At 38.1% G+C, this 21,399-nt stretch overlaps 1 protein-coding gene across 1 annotated transcript; it reads left to right on the top strand.

Annotated features, from left to right (window-relative positions):
- Positions 1–4,791: 4,791 nt before the first annotated feature.
- On the top strand, positions 4,792–10,829 carry b3gnt7 (UDP-GlcNAc:betaGal beta-1,3-N-acetylglucosaminyltransferase 7). Its single transcript, XM_047375947.1, has 2 exons — positions 4,792–5,009; positions 7,105–10,829. Exon 2 carries the CDS (start codon positions 7,106–7,108, stop codon positions 8,357–8,359), a length of 1,254 nt encoding a protein of 417 aa, XP_047231903.1. The 5' UTR covers positions 4,792–5,009; position 7,105; the 3' UTR covers positions 8,360–10,829.
- Positions 10,830–21,399: the final 10,570 nt, after the last annotated feature.

Below are 21,399 nucleotides of genomic sequence, written 5' to 3'. Positions count from 1 at the left end.
CGCTCCTTGCACCATTGAAACCGACGTTTGGCATTGACATGAGTGACTAAAAGTTTGGCTATAGCGGCCCGGCCCTGTATATTGACCCTGTGGAGCTCCCAACGGACAGTTCTGGTGGAAACAGGAGAGTTGAGGTGCACATTTAATTCTGCCGTGATTTGGGCAGCCGTGGTTTTATGTTTTTTGGATACAATCCGGGTTAGCACCTGAACATCCCTTTCAGACAGTTTCCTCTTGCGTCCACAGTTAATCCTGTTGGATGTGGTTCGTCCTTCTTGGTGGTATGCTGACATTACCCTGGATACCGTGCCTCTTGATACATCACAAAGACTTGCTGTCTTGGTCACAGATGTGCCAGCAAGACGTGCACCAACAATTTGTCCTCTTTTGAACTCTGGTATGTCACTCATAATGTTGTGTGCATTTCAATATTTTGAGCAAAACTGTGCTCTTACCCTGCTAATTGAACCTTCACACTCTGCTCTTACTGGTGCAATGTTCAATCAATGAAGACTGGCTACCAGGCTGGTCCAATTTAGCCATGAAACCTCCCACACTAAAATGACAGATGTTTCAGTTTTATTGTCCAACCCCTGTATATGTATATTCTGTAATGCAAAAACAAAACCAGAGAGCAAAGTGTACCAGAGTTAAATTCCTTGTTTGGATGTACAAACTTGGCAATAAAGCTGATTCTACAATACAGTGTACACTTGATATAGAGACCAGTGGTGGTTTTTTATATGGGTAATATGGGTAGTTGCCCAGGGGGGCATTAATAAGGGAGTGCACAAGCACCACATTAAAAAAAGATGCGTCTTAGGTCTCATTTGCTCCATTAATAAGTAACGCATTGCTTGCATGATTGATTGAGAAGGAGGTGCACAGTCAGAACTCCTCATGCAAGAGCCAACAGTGAAAAAAGACTTCTCTGAGGGCTTTTTTTCACAAGATTTCCACAGACCTTAAGTAACATTTAGTCAAAGAACTCTCCAATTCCAGTTTTTTCAATATATCATGTCTTTGAAGACTGCTGTGTGGACATAAATTCACTGAATAGACCTTCAATCGTGTTTCTAGTTTCATCATTAATTGTTTATCATGATTAATAAGTAACCACAATACTTAGCAATATGTGTTCAGCTAACGAAGGCTGGTAAACACTACACTGTAAATATTCAAACACCATATGACAACTGGGAATGGTAATATATCGCAGAGCAATTCCTTCATCATATGTCAGCTACATAAAACATTGGCTCCCATTTACTCGACGTTTTCTATGCTTTGTTGGATTTTGTCTCAAATTTTGACTGATTTGACTCTTTAGAATTTCAATTAGATTTCTGAGCAAGATTAGGAAACTGATACAAGGAGAATATGAGAGTAAATAAGTTACTCCTCCTAAAACCTTAATTTACTACAGTACTTGTTTTTATCATTTACGTAACCTTGCTAAGTTAAGTCCTATTGTGTCATGTTCTGAACTTGAGATTACTATCCATGCATTCATTTCCTCACGTTTGGATTACTGTAATGCTTTATTTACCTGTCTTAGCAAAAACTCCCTGGAACGTCTCCAGGTTGTTCAGAATGCTGCTGCTAGACTTCTGATAAAATCTTCTAAGTATTCCCACTCCACACCGTTACTCATCCAGCTGCACTGGCTCCCCATTAAATTCAGAGCTCAGTTTAAGATTCTGGTCCTGACTTATAGAGGTCTTCATGGTCAAGCCCCAACTTATATCAGTGAACTCTTATATCCATACAATCCCCCCAGGTCTCTGAGGTCATGCGATAAAGTCCTACTGGCAGTACATCACACAAGGCTGAAAACTAAGGGTGATAGAGCTTTTGCAACAGTAGCTCCCCGACTCTGGAACTCTATCCCCTTGTGTATAAGGACTGCGGATTTGGTGGTGTCTTTTAGAAAACAGCTAAAAACTCATCTTTTTAGGCTTGCGATTGGTTAGTTTATTTTTGATTTTATCTTATCTTCTATTTTACATTTATAAATATATTATTCCAATTGTATTTTGTATTAGTGTTGTGAAGCATTTTGTGATCTGTGTCTTGAGAGGTGCTATATAAATAAAATTTTACTTACTTACTTACTTACTGAATACACAGACATTTATTGAACTGTGCAAAACACTGTGGTATTACTCTTGGAACAAGTCATCTGTCCACAATCATAAACTTAACGAACAAATGAAATCCTGCACACAGTAAGACAAAGGAAGCAGAGGCAGCTCCATTAAAGTTTAAAGTTGTTAAATTCCTATGAAGTTGGGTAGTAGTCAGAGAAATATCACTCTACGGATAAGGCATGGAAAGTTAACCAACAAAGTTCTAAACAAAAAAACTTTCCTTTTGGGTTTTCATTTTTAACAAAACTTAAAGAGATTTTTCCTAATGATGTAATCTATTGTTTTTTTTTATCTTTTTAATTTGTTTTGTTTCTTAATTTACCCCTAAATACATGGATTTATAGCCTGAAACCAAAAATCTTCAAGAAGAAAATTTCTGTTTGATGAACTAGCCCTTTAGTACTGAATGTTGGTCCTTGTACTTCAGCAGAGATAATCAGTACAATATATCCTAAAGCAGAATAAGAGTTGATACGTTGTTCATGATTATAACCATAAGCCTAAAATTTTGTTTGTAAAAACATTAGTATTGTAATTTAATGTTATGACTAAAAATGACTTATAGTCATAGGTTGTAAACGTGGATGACCCAGAGGCAGGCAAGATCATAATAAGCTGGATCTATAAAAAAAAAAAAAGAAAAATCACCATTGGTGGTATACTATATCACCAGAGTTGGCCTCAACCATGAGCCACAGTGTATGCAGCTGCTTAGGACCCACTGTTAGCCTGGAGTCCCAAAGAGCACTTGAAATTTCCCAGGACAGGATAAAAATGTATGGGACTCGTAAAGACACAATGTACATACCTGACAGTAGGTCAACGGTTCAAAAACTGTTTGCTTTCACTTGGCTCAGATCTGGTTGGCTTCCAAAATGTTCAATGTTAACTGCTCACAATATTTCAACAAAACTGCATTCTAATAAATGTGAACTCTTTGGAATCCATTGTTGGTTTACTAGGATCAAACACGGACAATATAAATACAACATTCACTGCGCTGTGGTGGTTGGCAGACAATGAGCTTGAGTGGGAAATCAGAGCCTCATGCAACTTTAGGCCAGTTCTGATCACCTGTCTAAGGTTTAGTACATTGTAGCCTCTCTGACATGTAGTAGTTATAACTACAGCAGCACAACTATCAATATAAATGTGACAGTTGCAGAGCCAGAACAAAGATGATAAAAGTGTCTGATTGCTTTAACACAAGTTGTACAGCAGTGCTAACAAGCTGCTGTTTGATTATCTCTAAAGCTCATACGTGATACTTTGTGATGAACAGGGTGGGAATTAAATCTGTGCATTGTAGTTTTGATTGCCCCAAAATATTTCTAAAGCACTGACATACTGATGGGAAAAACATTTTCTATAAATATTGGGTTTTATGTCGCAATGTTATCTAATTCTGATACAAGACGTTTCCTGAACTCAGTGGCTTGGATTTAGTAGTGGCTCTTGCATGAAGGTTACCCTTCCTTCTGTCACCCAACATACAACCAAACGCACCCCCACTATCCTGATTAAGCACATCTAAAAGAAAACAAGCAAACAAATAAACAAATAGATAAACTTTTCATATAACTTCTCAAAGACAGACAGAGGGAAGGATGGTCGAATGGATAGATAGATCATAACTTGTATTTTAAATCATGTTTTCCCAAATAAAATAAAGGTTTTGTAAATCTCAGTTTGTCATTTGAGATGTTCAATTTACAATAATCCAGTTGAGACCTAACTAGCCTAATTATTTAAATTTTGAACCAGAGATGAACAAATGACCCTTTAACAAACACAGAAAGAGACTTTTAATTTAGTTCCAAGCCAAAAGCTTCAAATGTGGTATCATCATCAGCATTATTAGCCACCATAGTGTACAACAATATTTTTTTTAAGTCTCTGTGTGGTCCACACAGAGACTTAATAACTTTAAATATTATATATTTAGGGAGCATCTGTGGTGACCTTTTCAAATTACATATTTTGTTTTATTTTGTGGCGCCCCAGAGTGTGCCTACTGGGTGGAGAGCCATGTTGCCCATACCAATGACCACCGCTGCTTGAATTTTAATTTCACAAATATGATCGACTATTCAATTATTGAAGTTCAGGGTGTTTAAAATGGTTTGTTTAAGTTAGTTTCCCTGACAATATTAATTCAGGACTCCAAGTCTTCTAATGCCTGTGTGGTTAACTCACCATTAGAAATGACATTACCTGAATGTTTAGATCAGGCAGGGGTAAACTGCGGCCGCGGACCATATACGGCCCGTTTGGCTTTTAAATCCGGTCCGGCAAACACGAGTTTCTCTACTGTGTTGTTAAAAAAATGTATTTGGAAAATAATTTGAACAATAAACCTTGCATATCTATGCTTTACCATCTATTAAAGGACAGAATCTTTTTTATGTTATGACTTTTACATGTAATTTACATTAGTTCACACAAATACTACACGCATCCGCTCTTGGCCCGGCTCCTCTGTTAAATTGTAGAATCCATTTTGGCCCACGAGTCAAAACGTTTGTCGAGGCCTATGCCATGATTGAACGCCATGCTTGCGTAAGCAGCACTGTTCATTCAGTTTTCCACATCCTGTTTCACGTCCTCTGCCTGGAGCCTTTAAAAGCGGCTCGCAGCGCGCAGCGGCGCTCATCCGATGCCGCGCAGCGACCAGACATCAGTGCGCAAAGAAAGCCCTTCAGATGGCACATCTGTTTTCTCTGTAGCCGCTTCCTGATTCAGAACCACTTCGATTCAAAGGATTTTCCGGAGACGCAAAAAGAAAAGCTGTTCCATTACAAATAAAATCATCATCTTTGCTGGTTGAGTTGTCTCATCGTTTAAAGCATAAGAGAACAGGTAAGTGTTATCCTTCCCCCCTCCTAAAGTTGGGGATCAGATCATTAAATTCTGACAGTCATCTTTATTTGACTTACTTTCTGTAACATGTGTGAAAAATGATTTTACCCTTTTTGGAAATGCTTCAGTCAATCGAAGCGAGCTGAAAATATCTCGGCATTAGTTAAATAAAACCAAACACATTTTTATAGAAATGTTAAAACAAAAGCCACGATGTGAACAGGTGTTTCATTCTATAATTTATATCAAATGAACCGTTATTATTGAGATCCATTAAAAGTATTTTATTTTGTTCTTGCTTAAAATATTTGAGTAAAAAATCTCGCTTCTGATTTATTGTTTCAAGATACTGACATAAAAAAACTGAAGCATGTTTTATATTTAAAGACTGAATCTTTATTCTTGTCTCAGAATTATAATTTTTTTCTGTTTCCGAATTGACAAATCTCTCATTTGTAATTAGAGGGAGAAAAGAAAATGTCTCTCAAAGGTAAAGGGGCCCACTTGGGAATGTCTCAGTTGTCGTGAATGGAGCGAGCTCCGGCATGACATTATGGAAATGTGAGAATCTGTAGCGCATTCCACATGGTCTTCCAGAAGATCCTGATGCTGTTTGATTATAAGGGCTACATGTGTGCTCCACTGTGATCATCTGCATTGTTTTTGTCTAAAAGGAGATAAATACAGATAATGTAAAACACAATGCGTCCTTAAACATGTTCATTTTCTCACGCTGTTTGTTTTCACTGTGTCTTTGTTCTGATTCTGATAAGGATTTCCTTTTTTGCTGACTGTTTAGTAAGATACCCATAACGTCTTCTTAACTTAGTAAGTTCTAACTTTTTGCTTTAAACATGTAGCCCAAATAAACAGGAGATTCATAGGTTTCACGTTCAAGCTGCCTTGCAAAAGTAGTTATATCCATTGAACTTTTCACATGTTGTTACATTAAAACCACAAGTCCCCTTGTTTTATGTCACAAATCAACACAAAGTAAGCTATACTTGGGAAGTGGAAGAAAAAGTAAATACATGGATTACCTATATTGTTTTCACAACAAAAGATCCGAAATGTGCTATTTGTATTCAGTCCTCCTGTGAAGCCTTTTGTGTTACGTCATTACCAACTTTGCACACAAATTGATTTTTTTCCCTTTCCTCTGCAAAACAGATAAGGCTTTTGTGAAAATCAATTTTCAAGTCTTACCACATATTGTCCTTGGTGTGGACATTTGGCTTTGTCTTTCTAACGTGTGAATATGCATCAATTAAAGATATTAGAGGCGCAATTCCAGTTATAAATGGAATGCTGGGAATTTCAGCATTGTGCATGTGTAAATAGGAATGCATGTGTGTGTAAAACAGATTGTACTTGTAAAAAATAATTATACCAGTTGGAAATTTGCTTTGTTAAGGTCTGTTTACAGATACAACGCTAAAAACTATGTGTAAAACTCTGTGCCCTAACTTGTGTGTGAGTTTCAGCTTGCAAGTCAGATTTTAACCAGAGCTTTTTTTTCCTCAGCCGATTGGTCAAAATCCTATCAACAGATGATGGATTGAACTGTGAGATGATCAAATCTTGGGATATTATTTTATGACCTTCTCCTTTAAACAGTTCCACAATTTCATCCTGTCTTTTGTGTTCCATGGTCTTCATGATGCTATTTGGACACTAATGCTCCCTCACAAACCTCTGAGGCTTTCACAAAGCAGCTGTAGAATAAATGTGGTGGTGAATAAGTCTGTCTAAATTGCCCTTAGGTATAGTGTGTTTTGGGGTTGTTTGGCCTGTTTGTGTCTGTGTTGCTCTGTGACTGGCAACACATCCAGGGTGTACCCCGCCTTTCACCCACTGACCATGGAAGATAAGGCAGCCCCTTCAACCACGCACTGATATGCGGGTAAAGACAATGGATGAATGGGAGTTGGGCTTATAATGTGACAAAATGTGAAAAAAGTTTCATATTTAAGCAAGGCATTGTAATCTACACAGATATGGAAAAATGTCAATGTTGATCCAAAATGTGCTATTCAAAAATATTGAATAATGCAAACAAATCCTGATGTTGCCTGTGACTTTTGATTTCCTGTAGAATGAACAACAGAGATCGCTGGAGAGTATACAAGAGGGTGTGTGCCATGTTCTTTCTGGCTGTGGTGGCACTCACCATTGTCCAGAGGGGGAGCATCAACATGGGGACTCCTTTTGAACTGGAGCGGCAGGCTCGCATGCACGGTTCCCAGGTAGCCCAGCCTGAAGCGTCCTCAGAGGAAAATCCTCGCTCGTACCTGGGGTTAAAAAGCTTCTGGAAGGTTGGCAGGCAAAAGCCACAGCTCAAAGCCTGGGCCATCACGCGGGAGCCAATGATTACTGATGACAGCAGCCCCGGTAACTGGGACATAACCAGCTCCAACTGCAGCGCCAATCTCAACCTGTCAAGCCAGGCATGGTACATGGGGCTTGAGGGCAACTTCAGACAGTTTATGCTTTATCGCCACTGCCGTTTTTTCCCTATAATTATCAACCACCCAGAAAAGTGCACAGGGGAGATTTATTTGCTCATGGTGATTAAATCGGTGGCCATCCAGCATGACCGTAGAGAAGTTATTCGAAAAACCTGGGGTAAGGAGCAGGTGATCAATGGCAAGAGGATAAAGACCCTGTTCCTACTGGGTAAGCCTTCAAATGATGCAGAAAGAGCTAACCATCAAAAGCTTGTAGAGTATGAAGACTATATCTATGGAGATATTCTTCAGTGGGACTTCTTAGACAGTTTCTTCAATCTGACACTTAAAGAGACTCATTTTCTAAAGTGGTTCCACACCTACTGCCCCAGAGTGCAATATGTTTTCAAGGGGGACGATGACGTTTTTGTAAGCGTGGAGAACATTTTTGAGTTCCTGGAAGGTAGCAGCCATGATAAGAATCTGTTCATAGGGGATGTGATTTTCAAGGCTAAGCCCATTCGTAAGAAGGAGAGCAAATATTACATCCCTCATGCTCTGTATAATAAAACCTACTACCCTCCATACGCCGGTGGAGGAGGTTTTCTTATGCATGGGATTCTGGCGAGGAGGCTTCACTGGGCCGCTGAAACCCTGGAGCTCTACCCAATTGACGACGTGTTCTTGGGTATGTGTCTTGAGGCACTGCAGGTCACGCCCGTAAAACACAATGCCTTCAAAACATTTGGCCTAGTGAAAAACAAAAAGAGTAAAATGAACTGGGAGCCCTGTTTCTTCAAAAACATGATAGTGGTGCACAAGCTCCTCCCGTCGGACCTCATGCACATGTGGCATCTGGTCAACAGTGACCTGAACTGCTCAAAGAAAGCGGAACTACTATAGCTCCAGGAGAGTTATAAACAAAACCCACAAGCTGAACTTTACCACTGCGGTAGAGTAAGGTGCTGTCAAATGTGGAGAAAGCAAACATTTAAGTAAACTCTTCTTTATGTGGAGAGAGAAAAAGACAGTTTTTAATTTGCTGTTACTTAGCAGCAATAGATGTTTTAGAGGAGTTTCCTTAAATGTCAAGTAAGTTATTACAATTTTAAAAGCTTTACGAAGAATTGTGAGTATATATGTACATATTGAGAAACTGTGCTAGCACTCAATTTCAGAGGCAGCGTCTATCACGGTAATATTTTTATTCTGTTATGTATCCTGCAGCAGGCTCTGCTGCAAATGTTCAAAAGTGGACTTTGCAACAAGCAGTCATAAATCCCTTCCTCCTCACCTTTTCTGTGGTCTGAACAACAAACCTCCCACCTTCATTTGGTGGTAATGTCCTCTTTTTGGATTACTTCTGACAATGAACTTAAATTTCACAAGTACAAACAGCACAACATCAAAAACATGTTTTACCGTATTAGCTACAACATCAGAAGGCAATACAGGAAAAATGTGTGACTGCAATTTGTATTAGTAGAAGGGCCAAAGGTTTTCTTTTTAAATCAAGGTTGCCTGCAGTAAAGCTTTCAGTTAGAAGTCATAAATTACTTCAATTTAGGTAATAATTGCACGGTTCTGTAGCTTCAGATGAATTCAAGTCAAATGAAAAAGCAACTACACTCAAAAACAAAATAGCTTGTTACCATTAAATAATAATAATAGTAATGATAATAATAAATCACTAAAAAAAGCCTGTCTTTCTTTGAACATAAAACAATTATGTTGTTGTATGTTATAATATAGCTGGGCTGGCTTAACTTAATCTTGTAGGGTTGATTCCTTTTTTTTTGCCAGAGTTTATCTGATAAATTTAAAGTGAGTGGGTTAAATATCTTTTAAATTATTTACTTAAAAAAAAAAGAAAAAAATAATTTTGTCAATTTAAATGAATCTTACTGTAGTGGTGCATTGGATTTGTTTCAGAAGTTTCAGCTAAGATCTGGGAATGGCATCATGTTTTCTAGTTGGAAGCTGGAGAACCGGTAGGGTAATTATTGACAACAACAATGCATTTCTCTCCACTTGTGTGTTCAAACACTAAAGGAAGGTGTTTACAGTTATACATTTTGCAGCACTGTGTCTGCCACTGGTTTAAAGAGACAAACCATCAGAAGTGCTTATAAATGGTTTATGCTTGTAGTTGTGACAAAAATGTTAAATGCGCAGCAGCTATATTGCATTTTTTTCCCCCACTGGGAACTGTAGAAACTCCAGCTTCTGTGGGAAGAGAAAGCGCCATGCAAGCATGCGTTGTCAGTTGTAGTCATTTCAGTCTTGTTAGATGAAAACAAGTCAAACGTAAATATGCACACAAGAATACATTTTTTACCAAACCTAAACAGAAATATTTTTCTATTTAACTTAAATTAGTCAAATATGTGCCATGGTTTGTTTTTTGAGTGTACCTGATTCAGGCAAAAACCTTTCATTAAATTGACCAATTTAACAGCTATTATTTTATTTACGCTAAATAATATGTGAATCACTTGGATTTCTGAGTTAAATAATTTAGTGAATAAAAATTAATCCTCAAAATATTTTAAACATTTTTGTCAGTCTTGTTAAACGAAAACAGATCAAAACAGAACTAAAGTGAACCCAGGAAAAAAAAATACAGTGGTAAATAAGTTGAGTCAAATTTTTAAACACTGCTGAGCACTCCACGTATGTATGTTATATTGAAACTACAAAATTGCTTAAAAACGTGTTGCAGCTAGAGAACAGCTAGAATAAATTATTCAACAAAGGTTAAATCAACACATTTAGTATTTTGTCAGAGCGTATTTCACTTATCAAATGTGTTGTAGTCGGGTGTTTTTTCAGTATAACTCACTGGGAAAACTAATATCATTGGCCATTTTTAGAGCAATTTCAAATGTTTTTTCAAAACAAAATTGGAATCACTTAAGTGTGTCTTGTAGAAGTCACTTTACCTGTGGGCATGTCTGATTTAATCTAGAAATTTACTGGATGCACATTACTCTAAATTTTAAAAAGCATTTTTATACTTGCTGCACACATTAAGTCTGTGGATTTGAATGTGCTGATATACTTGACATGAATTCATTAGGGGGAGCTGACTATAACACTGTGAATTTCAAACTGTTGCTGGTACGAATGCATAGCATCTGTCCCCTCAATGAAAGAAGGGGGCAAATGTGGGAGTTCTTGAATTTATTTAAACATAATATTGTCAACTTATGTGATTATAACCTCAAATGACAGGGGTGTAGTGGTTGGTGATTATGTCTAAATAATGTAAATATATGTAATATTGAATGTATACATATATGTACATGGGATATCATCTGTAAAGAAAACATCTTCACAATAAAAGTAGAAAATGTGTCCTAGATTGGCTGTTTTTGTTTATCAACTCCCAAAATCTGAGTGAAAATTCAGATCAGGTCACCCGACAGAAGAATTCTGTGTTGCTGTGAGTTTATAGGTTACATAGCAAAACCTAAACCAGAAAAAGAATTTAAAGTAGGAATAAAAACACATTTTTATTTTAAGTGTCAACTTTGTACTCAACTCCAGCATCCCAGAACCCTGATGTAACGTTTTCTTTTATTTATGCTAACTGCCCTTGTCAAACATGTCGTCTCACCAAACTCAAAATGTAAGTGGACCAGTGAACCCATCTTTTATGAAGAACAAAGAGGACTTTGCATACTTAAAATACCTTCGGCACAAGTACAACAGACCAATAAAGAAACTGGATCATCCTTCTATTGTTTTTAATGCAAATGCTTTCACCAGAGCAGTAGCATAAGGTTTTATCTCCTTGAACCATCTCTTGTTTTACAGACCATACTAGAGACCTCAAAAGAGTTATCTCTTTTTTTTCCATTTTTCAGTGTGGCTTATCAGATACAACCCTATAAAGTGCGTGCTTATCATTTACTGTCTCTTTTGAGGTCTGACAGTGGGAAGAATTTCAGATTAGAAAAAAAGGTATCTATGTATGCAAAAATGTCAGTAGTTTGTTTTAAATTTGCATTGGTGTAAAGGGGCGGGGGTGGAATTTGGTTACAGAGAATATATGGTAGTGGGGGCTTAGGCGAAATCAAACCTTCATGTTCCAACGTACACAAGCCACAAACATCTAGACACTCCTCTTAAAATGCTACTTCTTGTGATGGAAAAAATTAGACCACAATAAATCTTGCAAATAATGTGTAAAAAGTATAATCTGTCCTGCACAATTCAACTGAAAATAAAAACAAATATGTTGGGGGGAATTGCAGAAAAGTTCATAGGGTGGCATAACCTGGTTGCATAAGTGTGAACACCCTTAGATTATTACTTGTTTGTCTGCTTTGGTTTCAGCAATTAGTCTTCTTAGGTTTATACCTTTCATCAAATACAGGTCCTTCTCAAAATATTAGCATATTGTGATAAAGTTCATTATTTTCCATAATGTCATGATGAAAGTTTAACATTCATATATTTTAGATTCATTGCACACTAACTGAAATATTTCAGGTCTTTTATTGTCTTAATACGGATGATTGTGGCATACAGCTCATGAAAACCCAAAATTCCTATCTCACAAAATTAGCATATTTCATCCGACCAATAAAAGAAAAGTGTTTTTAATACAAAAATCGTCAACCTTCAAATAATCATGTACAGTTATGCACTCAATACTTGGTCGGGAATCCTTTTGCAGAAATGACTGCTTCAATGCGGCGTGGCATGGAGGCAATCAGCCTGTGGCACTGCTGAGGTCTTATGGAGGCCCAGGATGCTTCGATAGCGGCCTTTAGCTCATCCAGAGTGTTGGGTCTTGAGTCTCTCAACGTTCTCTTCACAATATCCCACAGATTCTCTATGGGGTTCAGGTCAGGAGAGTTGGCAGGCCAATTGAGCACAGTGATACCATGGTCAGTAAACCATTTACCAGTGGTTTTGGCACTGTGAGCAGGTGCCAGGTTGTGCTGAAAAATGAAATCTTCATCTCCATAAAGCTTTTCAGCAGATGGAAGCATGAAGTGCTCCAAAATCTCCTGATAGCTAGCTGCATTGACCCTGCCCTTGATAAAACACAGTGGACCAACACCAGCAGCTGACACGACACCCCAGACCATCACTGACTGTGGATACTTGACACTGGACTTCTGGCATTTTGGCATTTCCTTCTCCCCAGTCTTCCTCCAGACTCTGGCACCTTGATTTCCGAATGACATGCAGAATTTGCTTTCATCCGAAAAAAGTACTTTGGACCACTGAGCAACAGTCCAGTGCTGCTTCTCTGTAGCCCAGGTCAGGCGCTTCTGCCGCTGTTTCTGGTTCAAAAGTGGCTTGACCTGGGGAATGCGGCACCTGTAGCCCATTTCCTGCACACGCCTGCGCACGGTGGCTCTGGATGTTTCTACTCCAGACTCAGTCCACTGCTTCCGCAGGTCCCCCAAGGTCTGGAATCGGCCCTTCTCCACAATATTCCTCAGGGTCCGGTCACCTCTTCCCGTTTTGCAGCGTTTTCTGCCACACTTTTTCCTTCCCACAGACTTCCCACTGAGGTGCCTTGATACAGCACTCTGGGAACAGCCTATTCGTTCAGAAATTTCTTTCTGTGTCTTACCCTCTTGCTTGAGGGTGTCAATAGAGGCCTTCTGGACAGCAGTCAGGTCGGCAGTCTTACCCATGATTGGGGTTTTGAGTGATGAACCAGGCTGGGAGTTTTAAAGGCCTCAGGAATCTTTTGCAGGTGTTTAGAGTTAACTCGTTGATTCAGATGATTAGGTTCATAGCTCGTTTAGAGACCCTTTTAATGATATGCTAATTTTGTGAGATAGGAATTTTGGGTTTTCATGAGCTGTATGCCAAAATCATCCATATTAAGACCATAAAAGACCTGAAATATTTCAGTTAGTGTGCAATGAATCTAAAATATATGAATGTTAAATTTTCATCATGACATTATGGAAAATAATGAACTTTATCACAATATGCTAATATTTTGAGAAGGACCTGTACAGTGAATCTAATAACCTCAAAACAAAGCTCAGCTGTCTTCTTGGAATTTTTTTTAATCTTCCATGTATGCATCCTTTATGCATCCAGCCATAGTTAGCAGAAAGTTAATGAAAGTATGGAACTAAAGCAACAGTACAAAAACTGCTTCTGTTTCCCAAATTATTGAAATGACAATATAGAAACTGATCAGGGAGAATACCAAAATGCTGACAGCAACACTGAAGGAGCTGCAGACATTTCCAACAAGTACTGGATATGTTGTAGTTGGAACAACAATGTGTTGCACACTCAATGTTTTCTTCCAAAGAAACCATCCTGACCTGGCTAAACTCTTGTGAAAGAACCTTATGTGTGTCATGGTTTGATGAAGCTAAACTTGAAGTTTTGGGCTATGATTCCAAAAGGTGGGACCAAAATATCACAAAGTAAAAAGCACCATGCCCACAGTAAAATACAGGGGTGGCAGCATCATGTTCTTGGGTTACTTTTCTTCAGGTCAAACCTAAAGCTGACATTTTTGGAGGAAATTAATGTTTAGGAGTGGCCAAGCCAGAGTCCAGAACTAAATCAATGGGGTCACCAGAAGAGGGCTGTGGACAGGAGATATTGTCACAATCTAAAAGATTTTGAAAACCAAGATATAACACACCGATAGACTCCATCCAAAGAAGATGGAGATTGAATGTAAAGATGAAAAAGAATTTGTTTCACGGTGTGCATACTTCTAAAATCGGCAATTAAACCCTTTATTTTTTTTCACCGATCTATCTTTTTTAGATTATTGTACAGGATGTATGCCACAATAGGCCTATATCTGGAAGATTTTTGAAATGAATTATCATGGTCTCATTTTTCCATATCACAAACAATGGAATTTTAACAGGGGTTTGAACAGGTATGTCTAGTAAGAAGTTGGGATATTGTGGTAAATTACTAAAAGAAACTTGAAAAACCAGACTGGTTGATGTTTGAGTGTTTTAAATCAAACAAGGAAAACTCACTGTGAGAGGAGGTGAGTCAGCAGTCACAGCCCACAGTCACAGTCAATAAGCCCAAAGATAAAGAAAAAAAGTCTTAAAAGAGCAGCAACAATCAATCCATGGCCACTTCTAAAACAAACAAGCTCAATTTACAGTCACAGACATGACTAAAAGTTTAAATAAATTGGAGCTTTACAGTGTGTTACAGAAACAACTTATTACAGGCAGCAACACTGCACTTTAATAGGGGCACAGCATAAAATTATCATTAACATTCGTGCATTTTACCACTCATGTGACCACCAGTTTCATTTCATGTTATTTATTTGTATGGCCCTTCAAAACAGCCGACTAGGCAACTAGAGTGTTTTACACTACATACATAAAAAGATATACATTTCATAAAAGGAAAAACATAATATAACCAACATGGATAACAATAAAACATTAAGAATGCTTGAATAAAGTACCACCAAACTACTGAATATCAAAAGGTTTTAAGTTTGGATTTAAAAAGGCCTAGGTCAAAGACAGAGAGTAGGTCCGGAGGGAGATGGTACCACAGTATAGTAGCCGTTACTGAGAATGCCCGGTCACCCCAATCTACATAAATAGTCCTTGGAACAATCAATAAAAATTGGGATGAAAATCGCATGGATCTACCACATACACAATGACACAGCAAATCAGATAAATAAGATGGGCTCAAACCATTTAAAGCTTTAAAAACAAACAGTAGAAGTTTAAAATCTATTCTAAACAGGCAGGAAACTACTGTAAGGAATATAAAACAGAAATGATGTGCTCTCATCTGGTGGTACCCATTAGAAGCCAAGCAGCCTAATTCTGGATCAGTTACAGATGACTGAGTGACAACTGACTGACACCAGCATTAAGGGAATTACAGTAGTCAATTCTTGAGCTGATAAAAGCGTGTATAGCCTTCTAAAGAATTTAAAAAAGGCTCGACTTTAGCTAAAAGATGTAAATGATTAAAGCTCAACTTGACTACTTAATCAATTTGCATGTTTGACTTAAAATTCTTCTCGTAAATCACTCAGATATTTTACCGCATTACTGAATTAAAACTCTGAGCACTAATGTCAGTGGTGGCTTTACTTCCAAATGAAATGTGCTCAGTCTTTTATTCATTTAAAAATATGAAATTTGGGTTCAGCCACTGTTGAACTGCAAAAATGCAAACACTAAGGCTGTTGGGGTTATGGTCACTTGGTTTTAAGGACATATAGTTCTGAATGTTGTCTGTGTTACAATGGAAAGACAGGTGGTGCTGTGTAATGATCACTCTGAGTGGCAGTATGTAGAAGGAGAAGAGGAGGGGGCCAAGGACAGAGCCCTGTGGCACCCCACACGACAGAGGAGCACTGGAGGAAGCCAAATCGTTAACATAACATAACTGCGAAAGTTCTGCCAGTAACATAGGATTCAGACCACTTGAGAGCGGAGCCACAGACCCTAACTCCATCCACAGTATCAAAAGCTAACGTTATGCACCTTTAATAGGGCAGACTCTGTGCTACGATCTAAAGCCAGACTGGAATTTCTCAAAGATCTGATTTTCTTCTCAAAATGGTTGTAGCCGAGTAAAGACAATTTTTCTAAAGCCTTAGATAAGAAGGACAAGTTGGAGATTGACATAAAATTTTATAAAATCGGAGGGTCAAGGAGGGGTTTCTTTAGAAGAGGCCTTACAACAGCAAATTCTTCTGGTCTGTGTAGATACACTACTTTCCAAAATTCCTGAGGCATCAAGTTTTTACTTAGACACTTGCCCCTTAGACACAATGGATTTTTTTTTTTATCTGAATCTACGAAATACACTAAACATTAAATAGCATTTTTCACCAACTACGTGATGTCAGTTATGTCATCTGCTGTACTAGTTTATTTTAGCGCTAGCCTTTCTCTTTTCTCCTTTTTGTATACTTTGCTAATATTTAACAACACATGGCACAATATGCTGTCATTTAATTTATTGATTGATACAGCATTTAAAAACAACCAACTAAGGTGACCAAAGCACTTAACAGTAACACAATCACACTAAAAATGACTAAATATAAAAATAAATACAGCCATGAATTCAGATGACAGGTATTAAAAAATGTTGCATGAAATACTGTGTAATAAATGTGGAAAAAACATTGTTCCTATATTAACATGCTCTAAGCGAGAAGTCAGGTCATGGTATGTGTATAAATTAAAGTAATCAATTACTAAATAGGAAGCAGAAACAACTGACTCTCTTCTTACCAACCTCCTCCAACATGCGTCAGCCACACATTGACCCTGAAAGCAGATTTAAATTAAGATGAAAAAAGAAAAAGGGGGTTGCCTAATGGTTACAAAACAAATTTCACGCTGATTCTAAATTTCTTCAAGCTAAAGTGGCATTAGGAAAACTGACAGAATCAAGCAGAGGTCAAAATTTTCCATATATTCTGGTGTAAATTTCTCACTCCAGTGATGATGTTTGTCTGTGCAAGCAAGTATACAACCAGCATCCAGAGTTTCATGTTTGCCCAGCACTAATTGAAAGTTGCCTTTGTTGTCAGCCTGGTCAGTCAGTTGAATGAGGATGCAAATTTTCACACTGGATCAACACTTTTCTTTATATAGCCCCATTAGAAAAGACAATGGCAGGACTTTATATGGCCCCCTTGAAAAAGAAGGTAATTATTTATAGGAGGCTGGTTTAATTCAGAGCTGCGTACTTTAAAGCACAATGTTTGAAAATTAGAGAGAAACCAGCGCTCTGCATATCTAGAGGACTCCTACTTAATCTGGAAAAAATAGTCTTCTGTTGTATAAAAAGACTTCGCCAAACTAGAACAGCTTATTTCTCATCACTGATAGAGGAGAATAAGAATAATCCTAGGCTTCTCTTTAGTACAGTTGCTAAACTTACACAGAGTCATTGCTCTGTTGAGCCATCCATTCCCTTAGCTCTCAGCAGTCATGACTTTATGGGATTCTTTTAAAATAAAATCAATTATATTTAAAACAAAATCATTGGCATACTCCCGAAGATGATTACTTCATCCTGAGTAAGCGAGACAACATTGGAAATAACTGTAGAACCTGATCTGTGTTTGAACTGTTTTGATCCTGTGAAGCTTCCTGAGTTATTGGAAATATTAGCTTCATCTAAACCTTCAACTTGTATGTTAGACCCAATCCCAACCAAATTATTTAAGGAAGTATTCCCTCTGATTACCAGCCCCATTTTAGATATGATTAACCTATCCTTAGTAAATGGATATGTACCACAGGCTTTTAAGGTAACTGTAATTAAACCTTTACTTAAGAAACCTTCGCTTGATTAAGATGATTTACTATATTACAGACCTATAACCACTCTTTCGTTCTTACCTAAAATTCTTGAGAAAATAGCTACTAATCAAATGTGTGAGCATTTACACAGCAATGACCTGTTTGTAGAGTTTCAGTCAGGTTTCAGAGCTCATCATAGCACTGAAACAGTTCTGCTGAAAGTCACTGATGATATTCTTATGGCCTCAGATAACGGACTTGTGTCTGTTCTGGTTCTGTTAGATCTCAGTGCTGCATTTGATACAGTCGACCATAATATTCTCTTAGAAAGGCTGGAATATGCTGTAGGGATCAGGGGAACAGTACTAGGCTGCGTTAAATCTTATTTGTCTAATAGATTCCAGTTTGTTCATGTAAATGATAAATCATCTTTAAACTCCAGGGATAATTGTGGAGTACCACAGGGTTCAGTACTTGGGCCAATTCTTTTTACTATTTATATGCTTCCAATAGGTAAAATTATCAGGCAGCACAGAATAAATTTTCACTGTTACACTGATGATACTCAGCTTTACTTATCCATAAATCCTGATGAGCCCAACCAGTTAGATAGACTACAAACATGTCTTGAAGATATAAAAACTTGGATGACTTTAAATTCTCTGGTTCTAAATTCAGACAAGACAGAAGTTGTCGTCTTTGGACCGGAGTCTTTAAAAAAGAAACTGCATAGTCAATTACTTAACCTGGATGGCATTAAATTGACCTCCGGTAATAAAGTAAAAACAAAAACCTTGGTGTTATTTTTGACCAGGACATGTCATTTAAATCCCATTTTAAACAGGTTTCTAGGATTTCCTTCTTTCATCTCCGGAACATTGCCAAATTAGAAATATCCTGTCCAGGAGTGACGCTGATAAACTAGTCCATGCATTTGTTACTTCAAGGCTGGACTATTGTAATTCGTTACTATCAGGATGTCCACAAAATGCAGTTAAAAGCCTTCAGCTGATTCAAAATGCTGCAGCAAGAGTTCTGAAGAAAGTTAAAAAGAGAGATCATATTTCTCCTATTTTAGCTTCCCTTCATTGGCTCCCTGTTAAATCCAGAATAGAATTTAAAATTCTCCTCCTCACATATAAAGCCCTTAATGATCTAGCTCCATCATACATCAGAGATCTGATTGTTCCATATGTTTCTAACAGAGCACTTCGTTCTCAGACTGCAGGTTTACTGGTGGTTCCTAGAGTCTCTAGAAGTAGAATGGGAGGCAGATCCTTTAGTTATCAGGCTCCTCTCCTGTGGAACCAGTTCCCAGTTTTAGTCCGTGAGACAGACACCCTGTCAACTTTTAAGGCTAGGCTTAAAACTTTCATAGTTTGGTGCTAAGCCATTCAGTAATTTATACACTAACAGAGGTACTATAAAGGCTATTCTCTGAGATAAAAGGAGTCAGTGTAAGGACTTTAAAACTAGGGTGATGTGCTCTGCTTTCTTAGTTTAGTCAGGATGCAGTGGTGTTCTGGATCAGCTGCAGCTGTCTTTTTAGGTAGACCTGTGAAGACGCGGTTGCCGTATTCAATTAGACTAAAGCTAAACACATGGATGAGTTGTTCAAGATCTACTAGTTCCTTAACTATGGAAATGTGCTTCAGGCTATAAAAGACTGACTTTGTAATTCTAGATTTGCTTCACAAAAATATGAAACTTGTTTGAATTGCATTCTATTTCATTAGTCACAATACCGTGCAAAAATACTTATATTTGAACTCTTTTTTAGCTATTGTCAAGTTAGAACCAAAAACGTCAATGTATTTAATTGGGATTTTATGTGATAGACCAAAACATGGTGAAGTAAAATGATACATGATTTTCAACTTTCTTTTTTATGAATGAGAACATGAAAATTACAGTGTGCATATGTATTTTGACCCCTTTATTCTGATGCCCCTAAGTAAAATCCAGTGCTTTCAGAAGTAACCTAATTAGTCATTAGAATCTTGAACTAGGTTTGTTCAAGAACAAATCTCTCAACAGGCTTATTTGCAGTACAGGGTCCCCGCAGGGAACTGTTTCCTGTTCACCCTCTTTATTGCAGGCTTTCCATCAACACCAAAGGCAGAAATCTACTAATGTCCTCTGATGACAGCCATAATCAGGCCTCATCACAGGTAACTCAAGAGTATAGACGGTGGACACAGGATTTTGTGCACTGGTGCCAGCAGAACCATCACCTGATCAACACAAGGAAAACCAAGGAGCTGGTGGGTGATTTCAGCCAGCAACCTGACACTGAGATACTGGACCGGAACCACAGCACTGATGCGCTTTCAAGGAAGGGTCAAAGCAGACTCAATCTACTGAAGAGAGTGCAGTCATTTGGAGTGCAGGGGGCACTTGAAGTTGGTTTTTGACTCTGGGGGGTCATCAGCCACTTTCTATGTTGCAGTATGCTAGAGGAGCTGCTTATCTGCAGACTAGAGTGGTTAGATAAGCTCCTCAGGAAGACTAGAGGTGTCTTGGGATGCCCCCTCAACCCAGTGCATCCCATCACTCATTACCCATAAGGCAATGTCTCGTACCACATGCATGGAGCTGTTGCAGAACTGGAGAGGTCCTTCGGTAAAAGACTGCTGCATTCATGGTGTACAAAGGAATGTTATCACAGACCCTTCCTCCCAGCAGCTGTCAAGATTTTATAACCATCACTGCTGCCAACAACCTCAAATAAGTGTTTACATCCCTGCTGTTAATTTTTTTCCATTTCTTGTAAAGATTGTTTTTTTTATGAACAAATGTTCATGCCATTTTGCAACTTTTTTCTAATCTGAGCATGCCATTTTTATTTACTGTACAGTATTTGTTTTATATATTGTACATTTCCCCTTACTGTAGTCCTTTATTCTTATTTTATACTTTTTACCTTTACATGCTTCCATTTGGCTTTCACTTTGCTGCTGGTACACATTAACGCCATCATCGGAAGAAAGCAATTAGAAACTCAATTTAGAGATTGTCACAAGCCAGGAAGTGGACACATCAATAATTCAGGAAGAAAACCTGTTAGGGGCTGCATAAAACTTGTGGCACAGGGTTCACCTTCCAGTAAGAGTACAACATGACAAAATGTTCAAGGAGTATAGAGTATTTTGCAAGACATAAATATATTACTTGTATTAGAATCACCAGGGACCTTTCTAATGTATTGCTCTACAGATGACTGAAGAAAACACAAGAATTATGATCTAAAACCAGCAAAACAGGAGAGAAATTAACTTAGAGTTGAGCTGGGAGAGGCATCTCTAGATGAAACAGAAAGGACACAGGTTATAGATTTCTGACAATGCCATACAGAAGAGCTACCATGACCTCTGTCAGTGTTAAAGGCATGAGGCCACAGACTTCTAAATGGAGTTATTCATTGGTGCAATCATCAGAGCCTCAGCCCAGTCACCTACAGCAACAAAGGCCACTGTTCAGCTCCAGGTCATCATGTCAGTGTATTCTGCTGCTGTCCCGTCCTGTGGTGTCACTGACATGACAGACCTACAAAGAGCTCTGCCGAAGAACAGGATCGGTGCTGATCATGTCATGTCAACCTCTCCTCCCAGAAACACATCGGCTGAGGTGGAATCATCAGTGCCGATACCTTTCCTCAAACATTGAGGTTATTAAAGT

This window comes from Girardinichthys multiradiatus, chromosome 9 (genome assembly GCF_021462225.1).
Source record: "Girardinichthys multiradiatus isolate DD_20200921_A chromosome 9, DD_fGirMul_XY1, whole genome shotgun sequence".
NCBI lineage: Eukaryota > Metazoa > Chordata > Actinopteri > Cyprinodontiformes > Goodeidae > Girardinichthys > Girardinichthys multiradiatus.
The sequence above is the reverse complement of the archived record's forward strand: the minus strand, read 5'-3'. Positions and strand labels throughout refer to the sequence as shown.